The 16236-nt window shown below is 40.2% G+C and overlaps 1 protein-coding gene across 1 annotated transcript; it reads left to right on the top strand.

The window, feature by feature from the left end:
• The first annotated feature begins 8262 nt into the window (after nucleotides 1-8262).
• tmem42b (transmembrane protein 42b) lies at nucleotides 8263-15189 on the top strand. The gene is made up of 3 exons (XM_086280612.1): nucleotides 8263-8593; nucleotides 9905-10051; nucleotides 10334-15189. Exons 1-3 carry the CDS (start codon nucleotides 8417-8419, stop codon nucleotides 10478-10480), a joined length of 471 nt encoding a protein of 156 aa, XP_086136738.1. The 5' UTR covers nucleotides 8263-8416; the 3' UTR covers nucleotides 10481-15189.
• The last annotated feature ends 1047 nt before the right edge of the window (nucleotides 15190-16236 follow it).

The raw sequence follows: 16236 nt of genomic DNA, 5'->3' as shown, positions 1-16236 counted from the left end.
GAAGGACACCAGGAAAAGTATTGTAGACCTGCACCAGACTGGGAAGAGTGAATCTACAATAGGCAAGCAGCTTGGTGTGAAAAAATCAACTGTGGGAGCAATCATCAGAAAATGGAAGACATACAAGACCACTGATAATCTCCCACGATCTGGGGCTCCACGCAAGATCTCATCCCGTGGGGTCAAAATGATCATGAGAACGGTGAGCAAAGATCCCAGAACCACACGGGGGGACCTGGTGAATGACCTGCAGAGAGCTGGGACCAAAGTAACAAAGGTCACCATCAGTAACACACTACAACGGCAGGGAATCAAATCCCGCAGTGCCAGACGTGTTCCGCTGCTGAAGCCAGTGCATGTCCAGGCCCGTCTGAAGTTTGCCAGAGAGCACATGGATGATACAGCAGAGGATTGGGAGAATGTCATGTGGTCAGATGAAACCAAAGTAGAACTTTTTGGTATAAACTCAACTCGTCGTGTTTGGAGGAAGAAGAATACTGAGTTGCATCCCAAGAACACCATACCTACTGTGAAGCATGGGGGTGGAAACATCATGCTATGGGGCTGTTTTTCTGCCAAGGGGACAGGACGACTGATCCGTGTTAAGGACAGAATGAATGGGGCCATGTATCGTGAGATTTTGAGCCAAAACCTCCTTCCATCAGTGAGAACTTTGAAGATGAAACGAGGCTGGGTCTTCCAACATGACAATGATCCAAAACACACTGCCCGGGCAACAAAGGAGTGGCTCCGTAAGAAGCATTTGAAAGTCCTGGAGTGGCCTAGCCAGTCTCCAGACCTCAACCCCATAGAAAATCTGTGGCAGGAGTTGAAAGTCCGTGTTGCTCGGCGACAGCCCCAAAACATCACTGCTCTCGAGAAGATCTGCATAGAGGAATGGGCCAAAATACCAGCTACTGTGTGTGCAAACCTGGTAAAGACCTATAGTAAACGTTTGACCTCTGTTATTTCCAACAAAGGTTATGTTACAAAGTATTGAGTTGTATTTTTGTTATTGACCAAATACTTATTTTCCACCCTGATTTACGAATAAATTCTTTACAAATCCTACCATGTGGATTCATGGATTTGTTTTTTTCACATTCTGTCTCTCACAGTTGAAGTGTACCTCTGGTGCAAATTACTGACCTCTGTCATCATTTTAGGTGGGGGAACTTGCACAATCGGTGGCTGACTAAATACTTTTTTGCCCCACTGTAGATGTAAAAAAAAAAGATTGTTGTTCAGTCTGTGCACATTTTGAAAGGTTACAGGGAAAACTAATGAATAACAAGGCTCAATTTAGAGATGGCTGTCAGAATTTGAATAACTGATGTATTACATCAGTGATCGTATTATTATTTAGATCTGTGAGCTTGGCTGTCCCTGTTCCTGGTACTTCTACATAATGTTACACTGCCAATCACTTTGTGCACCTATTCACACTCATAATCTGCATGTCCCTCAGCATTTTGCTCCTAGCAGATTCAGAGTTCAAATCAAAGCCATGTAATAACATAGAAATAGACAGACACAGTAACCTTCGTTTGCTCAGCCGACACTGCATGTTCAACGAAAAGTTGGATTAGATTAGCATTTTACATCATCTAATTGTTTCTGGCAACCATGAGAACTGAGATAATTTTGAGCCAGTTTGTTTATGGAGCATTTTATCTGTTTAGTGCAAACTTTGCTACCCACCAAGATGGCTCCATAAAATGTCTCTCTTATCTGATATGTAAAAAAACCTTATTGTTTCTGACAGCTCTTACTTTGGTTTTACTCTACCGTAATCTTAAAATTATGACATCATGTCATCTTGAGTCAAAACATTTTTCTCTTTATTTAATTTGTGAGTGAGATGTATAACTGAGTACAGCCTATATAAGTGGCATGCAGCAGTGCTCAGCTTGCCAAAAGATTGCATATGTTTGCACACCAGCCTGCATTATTCACAACCTCGCCACTAACTACTTAATGAACTAGAGGGGAGCTATTGACCCAGTATGCTGACAAGGTCAGCTGACTATGTTTATTCGACTGTGTGTGTATTTGTGTGTGTAAGTCAGACAGAAACAGGAAAGAGAAGCTAAAAGCAAAGGAGAGGGATTTTATTGGATCTCTGCCTTTGACCGAATATTTCACTGTATCTCTCTCCCTACTGCCTCTTTCCATGCACAGGTGTAAGATGAAGCCATGCATATTCATTAGGAGGCTTAGAAATAAGCCTGCGTGATGCTAAATATGGAGGCAGCACTTTGTATGATTCTTTTTAATACCAATACTTGTACAAGAATGAAGACAATTAAGACCAGGAAATTAACACAAATGTATCAGAGATGGCCTTCATAATATCAAAAATCCAGGTCCGTACATAACATATTTTAAGTGAAATTGATGAAATAACCTTCTGATAACCTTATCGCAACTAATTTAAAGCTCGTTAATTCATTGCTGTTAATGCAGTAGAGGGCATATAAAAGATAGATATAGCTTTTGTCTATGAAAACTGAATCTACTGCAGGTTTAAGGAAGTCTCTTCAGTTACAAAGGTGCATAAGTAAATGCCACAAACCAGCATTATTTCTAACTGCCAGCAGGGGGCAACTCCACTGGTTAAAACCCCCCCCAAGAAAACAAACAGGTTTGCAGACACATGACCACTAACCATGTGACATTAACAAATCCGCCATTTTGGACGTGTGACCAAATGGTGAAATGTAGAGTCAAGTGAATAAAGCACCTAAAGACTGCTCCCCAACCATCTGGCAACCAACAATTGCAAGGAAAAAAATAGTATTATAATAATTGCAAAATTGACTTACAAACTGTTCAGTGATCCCCTGGCAACCACCTGTCACTAGGGAAAAATGTGTATTCCCCAGTCAGTTGGCAGAGAAATTCCATATGATTGTTCTGTTCTTTAGCATATTTTTGTGAACGGAAGTGACTGATTTACTGACTGGCCAGTGACAAACAACTCTCCAGGCTGTAGTGAAACTGAAAATTGCCACACAAATCAATAATGGAGTTTTCCTACAGAGTGAAAGTTGGGCCCTTTGGCTCAAGGGATTCACAAATATTTCACATGGACAGGACCTGAAAGATTTTTGATCCACCATGTAATACCATCTGGAAAGTATCTGGCTGGCAACAGTGCAAGATTTCACATATCAAAAAATGCCAGCACCTTAGGACCACTTTAGTCCTTTAGTCAGTACTGAAAACGCAAGCTGCAGCTGTGAATTCATTTTCTCCATCATGAAGTTAAACTATTTGCACATCATATATAAAAATCCCTAGTTTCCATGAAAAATTATTCAAAATAGAAAGGTAATAAAAAAAAAGACACTTCAAAGACTTTTTGCTTATCAAATTTCATTATAATCTATTTTAGTCATCAATCGTTTGCCAGAGTTAAATGTCAGAGTTAAAGCCATTACACTAATGAACCCTACAGTTTGAAGACATACATATTTTTTCATTATTAGATCACCCTGGAGGACCGAAAGCATAAAAGGCGGACAAAGATACTAGACAGCAGCGGCAGACCTTAAGCAAAACTGTCACTAAGGCTCTCTGTGGGCTCAATTATCCCTCATTTGAACAGAAGCAGAAGGACCCCAATTAGTGGTCTAACTTGACACTTGTGTTTGTCAGAGGGGCTTCAGGCTGGAAACTCAGTATGAGAAGATTTTTGCTTCTAAGCCAAAAGGATGACTGTGTCAAAAGTCTAAATGTGATGGAGTGAGGACAATGGTTCCCCTGAAGCTTGTTTCACTGAAATCAATGCAGAGGACACCTTACTTGTCTTCTGCCTTGTCATTGCTCACCACTTTAATTTCCTCTTCCATGGGCAACAGGAAAACACACACACATACTGCATGCAAACTACACACACAAATTTAACCTGCACTGTTATGAGCTTCAGGTTTTATTACTGCCCATGTTTTGTGACTCTAATTTCCTTTGAGAACTCTATGATTTGCTTCTTAGCTAAATTCTTGTAAGCTAACATACAAAGGCACTGACAGCAGCAATGCTGTCATAATAACTTCTTTATGGAATAATCAAAATGTTATTACTTCCAAATGTCAAGATGGAAAAGCAATGGGCAGATGTGGAAACAACTTATCAAAGCATAAACAGTGAAAATAGGTTGTATTTCAACCTAATTGTTACCTGAATCAACAGCATGCAGGCAGCAAGTCAATGATTTACATCCACAGCAGGTTTGTAGTCGATGTCTATATTTCTGCAGAACACTAGAGACCTCTGCTGGCCAGTAAAGATGTGGTTGGGGAAGTTGTGCCAAGTAATGATGTAATTTTCCGGATTTATAAACAATGGCAACAGTAGACTTGGTCTTAGCAAAGTAGGCCACCCCAAACCTGTCCAGAACTGAGCTGAGTATGACGAGGGTGACACATAATTTCTTAGGAAATACCAGGTGATATGCTAAATCTTTTGCCAAATAACCATTTCAGTATGTTACAGATGGAAAGACGCAGGTTTAAATTAGATTAACGAAGACTGAGTGACGTTTACCTGCTTCACTACTTTAAAATCCTGCTATTTGTGGTTGCTGAGTTACTGTCATGACTTACCACTTCATCACTGTTAATGTGTGTTTACACACATACACATTCAGAAGTGGTGGCACATTGGTGCAGCGTTTAGCACTATCACCTCACTCCAAAGGGGATCTGGGTTTGAATCTGCTGGCCGATTCCTTTCGGTGTGGATGTTTGCATGTTCTCTGGATTTCTCCAACAATCTAAAAACATGCTTGTAAATGTCTGTCTATATTATAGACAGACATTTATTATAAGTATATTATTGTTTTATTGACTTATTTATTTGTTACAGTTTTTTCTTAACTCTCTTGTATGAGAGCTTCAAATACGTTGTCAAAGGAGCCTTAAATCAGCTAAAATAGCTGTAATAATGATTTACTCTGTGATAAAATACATGATGTTGCTCATAGTGCAAGCAGTAGACTGTGCAGTCTGTTTTTGTTAGGTGACGGCTGTGTGCAAACAGGAATAGGACCCAAGATGCAGACTCCGGAGACAAACTTAAACCAAAACAGCTTTAATGCTGAACGTAAACATAACATAACTGGGAAAAACTGAACATAAACTAACACCGGTGGACTGGCAAAACACACAGCAAAATAAACGGTAGATCGCGACCCAGACACTAAGAAACACAGGGCTTAAATACACAGAGGGAGCAATCAGGAAATGAGTAACAGAAGGGAAACACAGCTGGGGCAAATCAGAACTGACGAGACCAAAGAAGCGTAACCTGAACACACTGAGAAAAGACGGAGACCTTCAAAGTAAAACAGGAAACACATAACACAGACTGAACAAAGACACAGACTCACATGCAGGCACTACAAAGGGAACAGAGACGTGGGAACAGGGCAGACACAAACACTGACTGAACACGGGGATATAGGAACTTAAGATACACATAGACGCGAACTAGACAAGGGGATGCAGGTGATAGGGGAGACAGAGCAACTAAAGAAGACAGAGACCTAAGCCATAAGACAGAACTCAAAGAAACCAAAAACTAGACAGTATAAATAATATCATAAACTCAAAAACCCTGGGTCGACGACCCAGGCATCCTAACAGTTTTAAGTCTAAATATAAGCTAGGTGACGTTTTCTTTTTGCCTCCCTGTAGTTAACACTGTGTTTGGTAAACTTTAATGACAGTAATTTAAGATATTTTTCCACATAAATAAGCTGGTTGCTTCATTTAATTATTATATCAGACAAATTAAAGTGTTGATGTTAAATTTAGACTAAACCATGCTGGCTTAGCAGAAGAAACCTCCACCTCTGCCTTAGACTAAAACTACTTCGAGTATTTTTATATAATTTCTCATGGTTAGACCACTTAAAGTGCATCTTAAAATTATTTTATATAAATAAATCAAACTTTTTTGTTGAGAAAACTTTTTAAAATACATAAGAAACGTAGAAATCAACCAGAACTACAAAAATAAGCTGGTTGCTTCAGTAACCTGAATTATCTCCATCCATCCGTCCATTTCCTTCCGCTTATCCGGGGCCGGGTCGCGGTGGCAGCAGCCCAAGCAGAGAAGCCCAGACCTCCCTCTCCCCAGCCACCTCCTCCAGCTTGTCCGCGGGATACCAAGGCGTTCCCAGGCCAGCCGAGAGATATAATCTCTCCAGCCTGTCCTGGGTCTCCCCCAGGGCCTCCTCCCGGTGGGACATGCCCGGAAAACCTCACCCAGGAGGCATCCTTGTCAGGTGCCTGAACCACCTCAACTGGCTCCTTTCGATGTGGAGGAGCAACTGCTCTACTCTGAGCCCCTCCCGGATGGCTGAACTTCTCACCCTATCTCTAAGGGAGAGGCCAGCCACCCTTCGGAGGAAGCTCATTTCCGCCGCTTGTATTCGCGATCTCGTTCTTTCAGTCAATACCCACAGCTCGTGACCATAGGTGAGGGTAGAGGCATAGATCGACCGGTAAATTGAGAGCTTCGCTTTTACACTCAGCTCTCTCTTCACCACAACAGACCGGTACAGCGTCCGCATTACTGCAGCCGCTGCACCAACCCGTCTGTCGAGGTCCTGCTCCCTTCTCCCATCACTTGTGAACAAGACCCCGAGATACTTAAACTCCTCCATTTGGGGCAGGAACTTGTCCCTGACCCGGAGTGGGCACTCTACCCTTTTCCGGCTGAGGACCATGGCCTCAGATTTGGAGGTGCTGATTCTCATTCCCACCACTTCACACTCGGCTGCGAACAGTTCCAAGGCAACCTGAATTATCTTCACTGATATAATCAATTTTTGAATAACAGTGTCAATCTGTTGTACCATTTTACCAAAAGATCAGTATGTATTCAAATTTTGACTTTTTTTTTTCTTTTTTGAAAAGGTCATGTCTCCCTTCTTTGCAATAAGTCAATCAGTTGTAAGAGCAGACATCACACGTTCAAATGTATTCACCTACATTTGAAAGTAAAGTAATTACGGCGAGTTTATGCATCTCTGTTTGTGTTCTTTCTATTTCCCATGCACAGTCTTGTGTTTTACTATAAAGGCCAGGCAGTGTGCGCTATGCTGAGTTCACTACACTGGTGTATGAAGCACTGATTCATGCTGCTCCACATGAAAAGCCAAATTAATAGCCAAATGCAATGCTGACTGAATGGTCTCTCATCCATCTACAACCAGATGTTCAGCTGCAGAGTCCGATGAAGAGACGGACATCTGTCTGATGACTCTTGTCTCTATTACAACACTCTGATTAATACTCTCATTACAGACCCATGGATCTGAGCTGTTGCTCAATTTTCTGCCTCTAATTAGGAGACTCATTTAGTCTTGCTCTGGTTCCACCTCTCTTACAGGGTCCTCTCTCTATAAGGACCACCGAAGGACCATAAGTGACCAACACACATTCATACACCTCTCACTCACTTAACTTATACCCTGTGTGGGTTAATGTAATGAACCTTTATACTGCAGCTCATCAGTATGCTAAAAGCAAACCAAGGTTTGTCCCTGGATCAAGTGGAGTCAGTGCTCTCCACCCACACTCAAGAACATTACATTAGTATTGACTGCCCTCTGCTCCACCCAGGATTTATAGTACAAAATAATGTGAAGGGACTTCAGTTCAAACTCTTCTTAACCTCACAATGTTTTAATAAAAAACTTAAGGCATGTATTCACTAATGTGGGATATATTATGTGATTTATACAAAAGTGTGACTTTACCTGTAATTGTCACTTCTCTTAACTAAAATAAAATGAAAAATAATATAAAGGAAATAGCCTTACTTTAAATATTTGTTGGTTTGGTATAAAAAATGGTATTACAACTTGCCTGATGGGGATTTAAATGAACATGTTTATGGAGACTTTGCATCCCTACAAGACTGAGAGTCCACTGCTTCCAAAAAGTTGTGTTTTTGTTGTAATTCCTTTACTGATTGTCCGAAATCTTGCCTCTATAATATACAACATGTTAAATAACAATTAAAAAGACTAAAACCAACTCTGAAAATAATAATAATAATAAATTAACTAAAAAAAAAAACACCATGGAAACTAACTGAAGCTAGACTGACTTAAAAACTAAGAGTCAAAATGATATAAATATAAAAAATAGATAATACGAAACTAAAATATCGGAACTAATATTACGGAACTGCAATTCCCAGAATGCCTCGGAGAGCCACGGCCATGAGTTGTGTGACTGCCACCGGACGGCTGTCGATGGAAAGTGCAGGAAAACGTGCTCAGTGACAGTCATACAAGCATGCACGCAGCTCAGCGCCGACCAGCTTCAGCAGCAGACATGTAAAAAGATGGATTAGAAAATAATGTCCCTCGCCTATCATCACCATCATCACCACTACCATGTTCCCGGGAGTTTTCTATGCACTGCTGGCGGGTTTCCTCGGGGCCGTGGCGTCGTCCTCGGCCAAACTGTCGCTGGGAGCCGACTACCTGAAGGGTGTCTGTGAAACCGGACTCCGGACATGGGGAGAACAGCGGAAATTCAGACAGGCGGACGAAACTACCGCCTGTGACCGGGTGAGGCATTGCCGCAGTTAAACTCGCTTTAATTATTAACACAGTGAGGGTGAATAATAATGCTCGCCTGCGAGCGGGGTGATTTCTCACGAGGGAAGTTAGGGGGGTTATCCCCGCCCGCCTCTCCTCACCGCCTCCCTCAGCATCAGCACCATCTGCGGCATCACACTGGGGGAGCCCGCGCAGGCAGCGGCGCGCTCGTGGCGTACCCGCGCCCCCGAAGCACACCACTACAGTTACTTGTATTTAGGCGTTGTTTTATTCTATAAGCGTAAAAATGATCTCTGCGTGTAGATAATAAGCTGAACGGCTGGTATCTGATGGTGAGGATGTCAAGTTTTTCTGTGAATGACCTTCAAGCTGCCTACATACGTCACACAGTGATGTCAGAAACATCTGCAGGCGGCTGTCTGAAGCCTTAAACTGTAGAAACGTGGAAAGCAGCGACCCCGATACGTGATTTAAGGCACAAATGAATTGACAGAATTGCAAATTAGGATTGCAGGTGGATGCAAAGCTATGTAAAGGCTGTTACTTTGCACCACGAGATTTGCCACAATGCACTGTGAAGCTTTGGAAAGTAAATGTTAGAACTAAGTGACTACCTTTGGCCACTGGCCCCTCTATGAGCATGATACTGCTGGACGTTTCTTTCTGTTAAAAGGGAGTTTTTCTTTCCCACTGTCGGGAAAGAGCTAGGGGTCTCTCTCATTGTTGGAGCTCTCAGAGAGTGCAACTTCCCCCGAAGGGCATGGGCTGTACAGAGAACTTTGATGTTTTATGACGTTTTTATTCCAATATGATGACATCAACCCGTTATGGCATCAATGTGACGTTGTTGGACTTTGTATTGGAAAAAGTGTGTTGTGCAGCTCTCTCCGTCGCCTTTCATATAGCACATTACTCGATGTGGTTGCTTGAAATTTTTTTACAAGGTTAACTTTGACCGTGGGTGCTAACCATGAAGGTGAAAGTCAAATGTTAGCCAAACTAGGTATCCATGCTGCCCAATACCTAGTACATTGTTGTGATATTTAAAGATGATCAAAAAGAAATTGTGGGTAATATAAAATTTTAATTTCACATTTGGTGTGACCTTGACCCAATTTTCACAAAAATGAAATCAGTTATGAGTATATACCATCACATTAATTTTGAAAATGATATCTTGAAAACTGTGGACACTAGACCACTAACAAACAGAGAAACACACAAACAAAAAAACTGTGCAGATTAGATACTTCCTCCCTTCAGTGGGGGAGAAAAATTTGTCAAGAGCATCTTTAATAAGTTTCTTCTCTCGTCTTTCAGCTTCATATCCCTCTGAGGCTGCTGTGTGGCGGCCTGCTTTTCACCTGCAATGCTGTGATGTGGACCTTCCTTGCCAAAGCACTCAGGTATTCCTCGTCCTCCACCCGAACCACTGTGACCACCACTGCCTCCAACTTCATATCTTCCGTAAGTGACGATCTGTCTCTTATAGCTCTTACTTCATGTCCTCTGAGTGAAATCCTTTACATCAGACAGTAGAGGGTGAAAATATTTTCACGTTGACCTTAACGTCCTTCCTTCTTATGTAACCTGATTTATTTTAGAAAATAGGCTAGACTGTATTCAGAAATAACTTGTCACTGTGATTTATGGCTCTTCATTGTTAAGCTCAGCAGGGATATTGGCCATTAGGGCACCTTTATTGGCAATTTGTTTCTAAAAACAGGCATGATGTTTTTTTCTTTGCAGGCTTTCCTGGGCCAGCTGATCTTTGGGGAAGCCCAGATAACATTGTGGTGGGTTGGGATCTCTCTGACCTTCTCTGGTTTGTTGGTACTGCAGAGGGTTTCGCCGCAGGATGGACAACAGAACACGGTTGCCAAAAAAGATGAATAATGTGACCTGTCTCTACCAGCTGGCTGTGGCTTGTGGTCTGTTTTGGCAGACATCTTCTCTGACTTCAGAGCCAAAGAGCAGTAAAATCTGAAACAGCAGTTGAATTTAGTGTTTTCTTCTTTAATCTGGGCACACCTGGAAAAGTTATTATTCCACTTGTTAAAGAGCAAGTAGAAATAGTTGTTTTCTTCCAGTCATATAACAAAATTCAGTTTCACCTGTTTAGCCTAAAGTGAAATTATTAATCAACATACTTAAAAAAAGATTGCTTTATTGAAATCAATATCTGTTTTACAGGTTGCTGTTTGTAGCCCTGCAGGATGTAAAACCCTGCTGGTTCAGCTGTGGTGCAGCCTTGTTTAGCCCTTTCCTAAAATCAGAGGAGATGTTGGCTTTCAGACAGTCAAACCAGAGCACATCCAAAGTCTGGCTAGTAGAGACAAAATAATGGATGGCTAAGTCTGAAATCATCTCTGTCCACAAAGAAGAAGCAAAAATTATACTAGCTTTACATTACTTTTTGGAAAGTCAACAATAGCACAACAGCTTCTGAGCTAATGGAAAATATAAAAAGGAAGATAAATAAAAAGGTTGTTAGATATTTTGGGAAATGCATCTGTTTGATTTCTTTTTGAGAGTTACATGAGAAGATTGATACCACTAACATGTCTTTAGAGACATACTTTATGAAGCCTCATCTGGCATAATTTAGTCTGACTGGAAATCAAAGGGTAGCTGGCCTGGCTCAGTGTCAAGATAACCAAATCTCCTTTTAAACACATTTTATTTAAATAATTAATGCATTATGTCATGTTTGTGTAATATATTCACAAACAGAACTGCAAAAATGACATTTATTGTCTTTGTAGGTCAATATTTGTGAAACTACTTTCTAACTAAGGGTAGTGACTTCCTTCCTGATAAAGGGAGTCATTAAAACCAAGGTGTTGATTTTACTCTTTGGTTTTTGACACAGAACACAAGCTGGGAGTTACTAGATTATTAGGGGAAAAGTGATTGGAGACCATAAATGACCAAAATTATTTTAACTGTGCTATAAACCTGCGATCTTGTTGCCTTTGAAACAGTTGCTTCAAAGACGGAACTGAGTCTGTGATCATTTGCAGTTGCTGTCTTCAGGCAATAAGAGCAACTCTGCTATCAGTTTGCTATTGAATGGGTCCAAATTGGCAACTACATGCGACCTGTTGTGGTAATCCAATGATTAAATAAATTGGTGAAAATTTGCAAATCTGTTGCCATCTGCATATACAGAAAAATCACATTAACTACTTGCACTCAGAGTCCAACCAGAATCTTGTAGATTTGAAAGAGAAGTTCCTCCACAATTAGTAATGTAGTTACTATAGGACAGCAGTATAACTGTAAAGTGACGTAGGTGCTTATCAACCTTGCTTTTCTAAGGAATATAACCAGAAACCACCCAGTTGGCAACTAGTTGAGTTGAGATGACTAATGCAAAGAGACATGGCAGACAAGTTGCACTCATCAGCACAGACAAACTCAGATTGATTGCATCATGTTGGCAATAATATTTTCAAACCCTTGTCAACCTGTCTGAGAGCAGTTGCTGTCACTCTGAGTCAGACTCCGATTTTCTGGAGACAGGTTGCCTCCCACCAGGCAACCTGTGCAATTGTCTTGCAACTGAGAGTAACTGCAGAGACTGAAAGTGTTAGATGCTCAGTCTCTGAGTGACCAGTTGGTTGCCACAACTAGTCATCTGGCAACAACCAATTTTTCCCAGGTGCAAGTAAGTCACCATCATATTTTACTCTAGTGTGACTGAGCCATTAGACAGACTTTGTCCACCACCATTAACTGTATAGACATGAGAGTAATCAATCTTTTCATCTGGCTGTCTGCAGGAAAGGAATAGATACATTACTGTAAATGGAAATCTTTATAGGAAAACTCAAATAATACAGAAGGATAATTTAAGAATTTCTGCACATATTTGATTTCCATGTGTCATCATTAGCAATGGACAAATAACATCTTCTGCTCTGTGCATCACTCAGCCTGTGCATTAGGTATTGTATTCCAAAAAGCTCTCTTAATTCTCCCATTTCCTTAAGTTACTAAGACACTCACCACAACATCCAGCACCAACATTGCATTTTATGCATGCTCAAGGCAATGTTTTATAAGTGAAGTCCTTAGCTAATGAAGTGTGCTTATATTTTCACAAGTAATAATGCTTCTGATGTAGCACTCAAAGGCTTATCCCCCCGAGAGGAATTCTCTCTCTGCCTGAATTTATTTATTTTTATCTGCCTTTCTTGACAGCTTGAACCTTAACCTCGAGATATGAGCATGACACATATTTTGATTCAGAGGCAGCTGATTTTCGATTTCATGATAGATGTGTGCATATTATCAAGAGGGCCTGAACTCAGATAAATCACACCAAAGCATCCTCCTGCATCTACAATCCACTCAGAATCAGAGTGACGTCCCCTTTGTGAACCGCTTCATTAAACTTGTGACTTAAGTGTCCCCCGCTATCTCTCCAGTGCCAGGCCTTGCGATTGCCAGTTTAGCTTCTTTGACCTGAATTTAAATTCTCATATTAGTCTGTCGCACATCTTGAATAATAATTCATTATTTCTTTGGGCTTCATAGACATCTCTGTTCGCTAACAGCTTCCATCAACATCTCTGGATGAGTCGGTGAGAGTGCAATAACGTATTTTCTCATACACTGTGACGTGTGTTACGGAGGGAGCTGTGAACATTAATAAATGAAGAGAGAAAATGTCAATATATGCTACCAGAGGGAGGTTCTCTTAGTATAATCAGCTACAGGGATTTGCCTGAACAAGACATCAAAGGCTGCTTTAATGAACAAATCACATTTTGCTGTTGTTTGGATACATATCATAATATAAATGCATAATGGTAGCTATGGTACTTGTCTGTAGTATCTCACAGCAGTAACGCACAAATATATCAAATGTCCTTCCAAGTGCTGCTGTGAAGGTTTTGTACCATGTGATTTGCATCCCAGTTAATGTGACTGCAGTGAAAATGTGACTATAATATTATCTTCTCATATTCAAGGCACGCCGAACAATATTTCATAGCAGGGATGTACATGAAGCATCATCAGGTGTTTATGCCTCAATGTTTTGCTTTAATTTAAAAGTAACAGTAAGATATTTTAACAGGAGCCTGATGAGATCATTATACCACTCTGTAAAAAAGCTTTAAGTGGTCAGCAAGACTAGAAGAGCGCCTATATGCTAAGTTAAGCTAATCAGTAACTGTTAGTTAGCTTAGCTCACCAAAAATATTTTAAATGGACTGTAAATACCAATACATTTGAAATTACAAGCTAAGCTGTTGGTTAGCCTAAGACTAAAAAGACTAAAAAGAAGATTGCTAGTAAATAACAATTCGATTTATATCCTATGCTAAGCTAATCAAGTAGCTAACCTAGTTAGTTAGCTTAGCATGATTTAAAAATTGTTACATAAATCCATATGCCAAACCATTTACAACCTAACCTAAACTAACCAGCTTGCAGCTGGCATAAAGACTACAAACGGCTGCAAGCTAATTTAGATAACATCAATTCTTAAAAATGTCAAACTCATTCATTGTCTGATTAGTATCAGTGTTCAGAGACTTTGCTTCTAGACCCCGTATCATAATGACTTTACATTTTTACACCTAGAGAGTTTAAATGTTAACAAAGTAATATGTCAGTGAGTTTTAGAGGGGTCTTTTTGATAGATCCTCCTTCTCCCATTTGCAATCTTAATGTTAGGCCTATCTATGGGGTTCTTGGCTGTGGTAATGATCTCATCTGGCTCACAGCAAGAAATTAAATGCTGATGTATTTCTTTAATCTGCCTTTAATATCTGCCTGGCTTTTCTCCAGTTAACGGCATGATATGGGAAACCATGTTCCTGTGAAGCCACTCTCACTGTAAGATAAGCATCCAGAGATTCTGCAGTAGCAAAAATTATAGCTTTGTGAGAGCAGCATGGTATTGAAGTGGCATGCATTTCTATCCGTGGGTGTCCAAAGTGTTTAGAAAATCACTATAGTAGGGCTTTGACCTGACAAGCTGCATGTCACAATGACAAGTTAATATGCTGCACTGCAAGAAAACTAAAATGGTCTTAAACAGTGTTTAACTTGGTAGCTCCGTAATGCAACTATATGATGCAGCTGTTGAACCCAAATGATAATAGAATGGGTCATTTTCTGGTGATTTCACTACAGGCAAGATGCTGCATTCTGCATGCTCTATCCAGGCAGCTCTTTGATTTAAAACAGAATATTTCAAATAGTGACAAAACATGACTCTTCTACTGTGTGCTGGAAATTGTAGAGTTCATGTTTGAAAACAAGATAAGGGGAGCTCACTGAAGACCTGAAGGAAAACAGACTGATTTTGTGTCTGTTGTACTCCGGCTCCTGCTATAAGCAGCTCAGTCATCGCTTTAATCTGAAAGCTGCTACACCAAAATATTTCTTCTCATGTTCAACTTTTTAATATGCATTGAGACAGTTTGATTAGATTTCTCTGATATGAATCATTATTAAAATGCATTACAGATTATGTGGAACAAACATTTGTAAAAGTGTAAATATATTGTTAATATAGAAAAATGTGTAAAGTAAGAACTCCATTGAGAGAAGTCCCACCCAACCTATTAAACATCTCATCTAACAAACGGATTGTTGACTCATTACTGTGTTGTAGTAAGATGCTCTTTGTAAATCTGAAGCTCTGCTGTTTCCGGTTAATTCACATTGAATGGGAGTGTACGTTTTCATGAAGAGAAGAGGAAATTCAACCACAGCAGTGTCCGATAAAAAACAGCATTACTGTTGATAATGGGGCTGGAGAAAGTGCTGTCCTTGAGCTAGTTTACATCTAATTACACAATGAGATGTGTGCTCTGTTAGACTGGCCTCCTTTCTTTAAGTAGTCTTGTTCCAGTAAAAATGGAAAACAGCCCTTCATGAAATCTGCAAAAGTACGCTCAAAACTTAAAGGCAGCAACCATTCAGATTGTGATTCAATGGATGTGATTCATCCTTTGAAGGTTTTGAAATGATGAAAATCTGTAATTCTACACAGATTGCACAAATTGAGGTCTCCTTCCTGTCAAAAGGGAGTTCTTCTTTCGCTTTTGCAAAGTGCTGCTAATGAAGAACTGTCTGATTGTTGGGAGTTTCTTTCTAATATGTTAGAGTCTTTACCTTATTATACATTATAAGTCAGCGGTCCCCAACCTTTTTTGCGCCACGGACCGTTTTATGTCCGACAATATTTTCGCGGACCGGCCTTTAAGGTGTCGCGGGTAAATACAACAAAATAAAACCATTACCGGTACCAACCAAAAGAAAATTTACTTATAATTCATGGGAAAAGACCCAGGGAAACAGATTTAACGATAAAAACTGACAAAACCCTTGAAAAACATAAGTTTCACAGCTAAGCCTCAACTCTATCGGCCCGGTACCAAACGACTTACGGAACCGACCGCTGTTATAAGTGCCTTGAGCTGACGACTGTTTTAAGTTGGCGCTATATAACAATAGGGGAATTTGAATGTTTCTATTCAAATTTATATGAATACATTTTAATTGAAAAGACAGTTTATAGTTTAGTGAGTAAATTCTTAATGTATATTTGTATGACACCATTAGATATAAATTATATAAAATATCTGACCGTGATGAAAGGATAATTAAAGCTGGACCATGAAAATGTA

The sequence above is a fragment of the Aulonocara sp. 'chitande type north' Nkhata Bay genome, linkage group LG22 (genome assembly GCF_057382095.1).
Source record: "Aulonocara sp. 'chitande type north' Nkhata Bay isolate Kocher_YH1m ecotype deep benthic linkage group LG22, A_spYH_male_GT1.1, whole genome shotgun sequence".
Classification (NCBI taxonomy): domain Eukaryota; kingdom Metazoa; phylum Chordata; class Actinopteri; order Cichliformes; family Cichlidae; genus Aulonocara; species Aulonocara sp. 'chitande type north' Nkhata Bay.
Note: the sequence above shows the minus strand (reverse complement) of the source record. Positions and strands in the feature narration are given on the sequence as shown.

Coding starts and splice junctions, on each gene's coding strand:
- tmem42b (XM_086280612.1), top strand. CDS start 8,417: ATGTTCCCGGGAGTTTTCTATGCACTGCTGGCGGGTTTCCTCGGGGCC. Junction 8,594..9,904: donor AAACTACCGCCTGTGACCGG/GTGAGGCATTGC, acceptor CTCGTCTTTCAG/CTTCATATCCCTCTGAGGCT. Junction 10,052..10,333: donor CCTCCAACTTCATATCTTCC/GTAAGTGACGAT, acceptor TTTTCTTTGCAG/GCTTTCCTGGGCCAGCTGAT.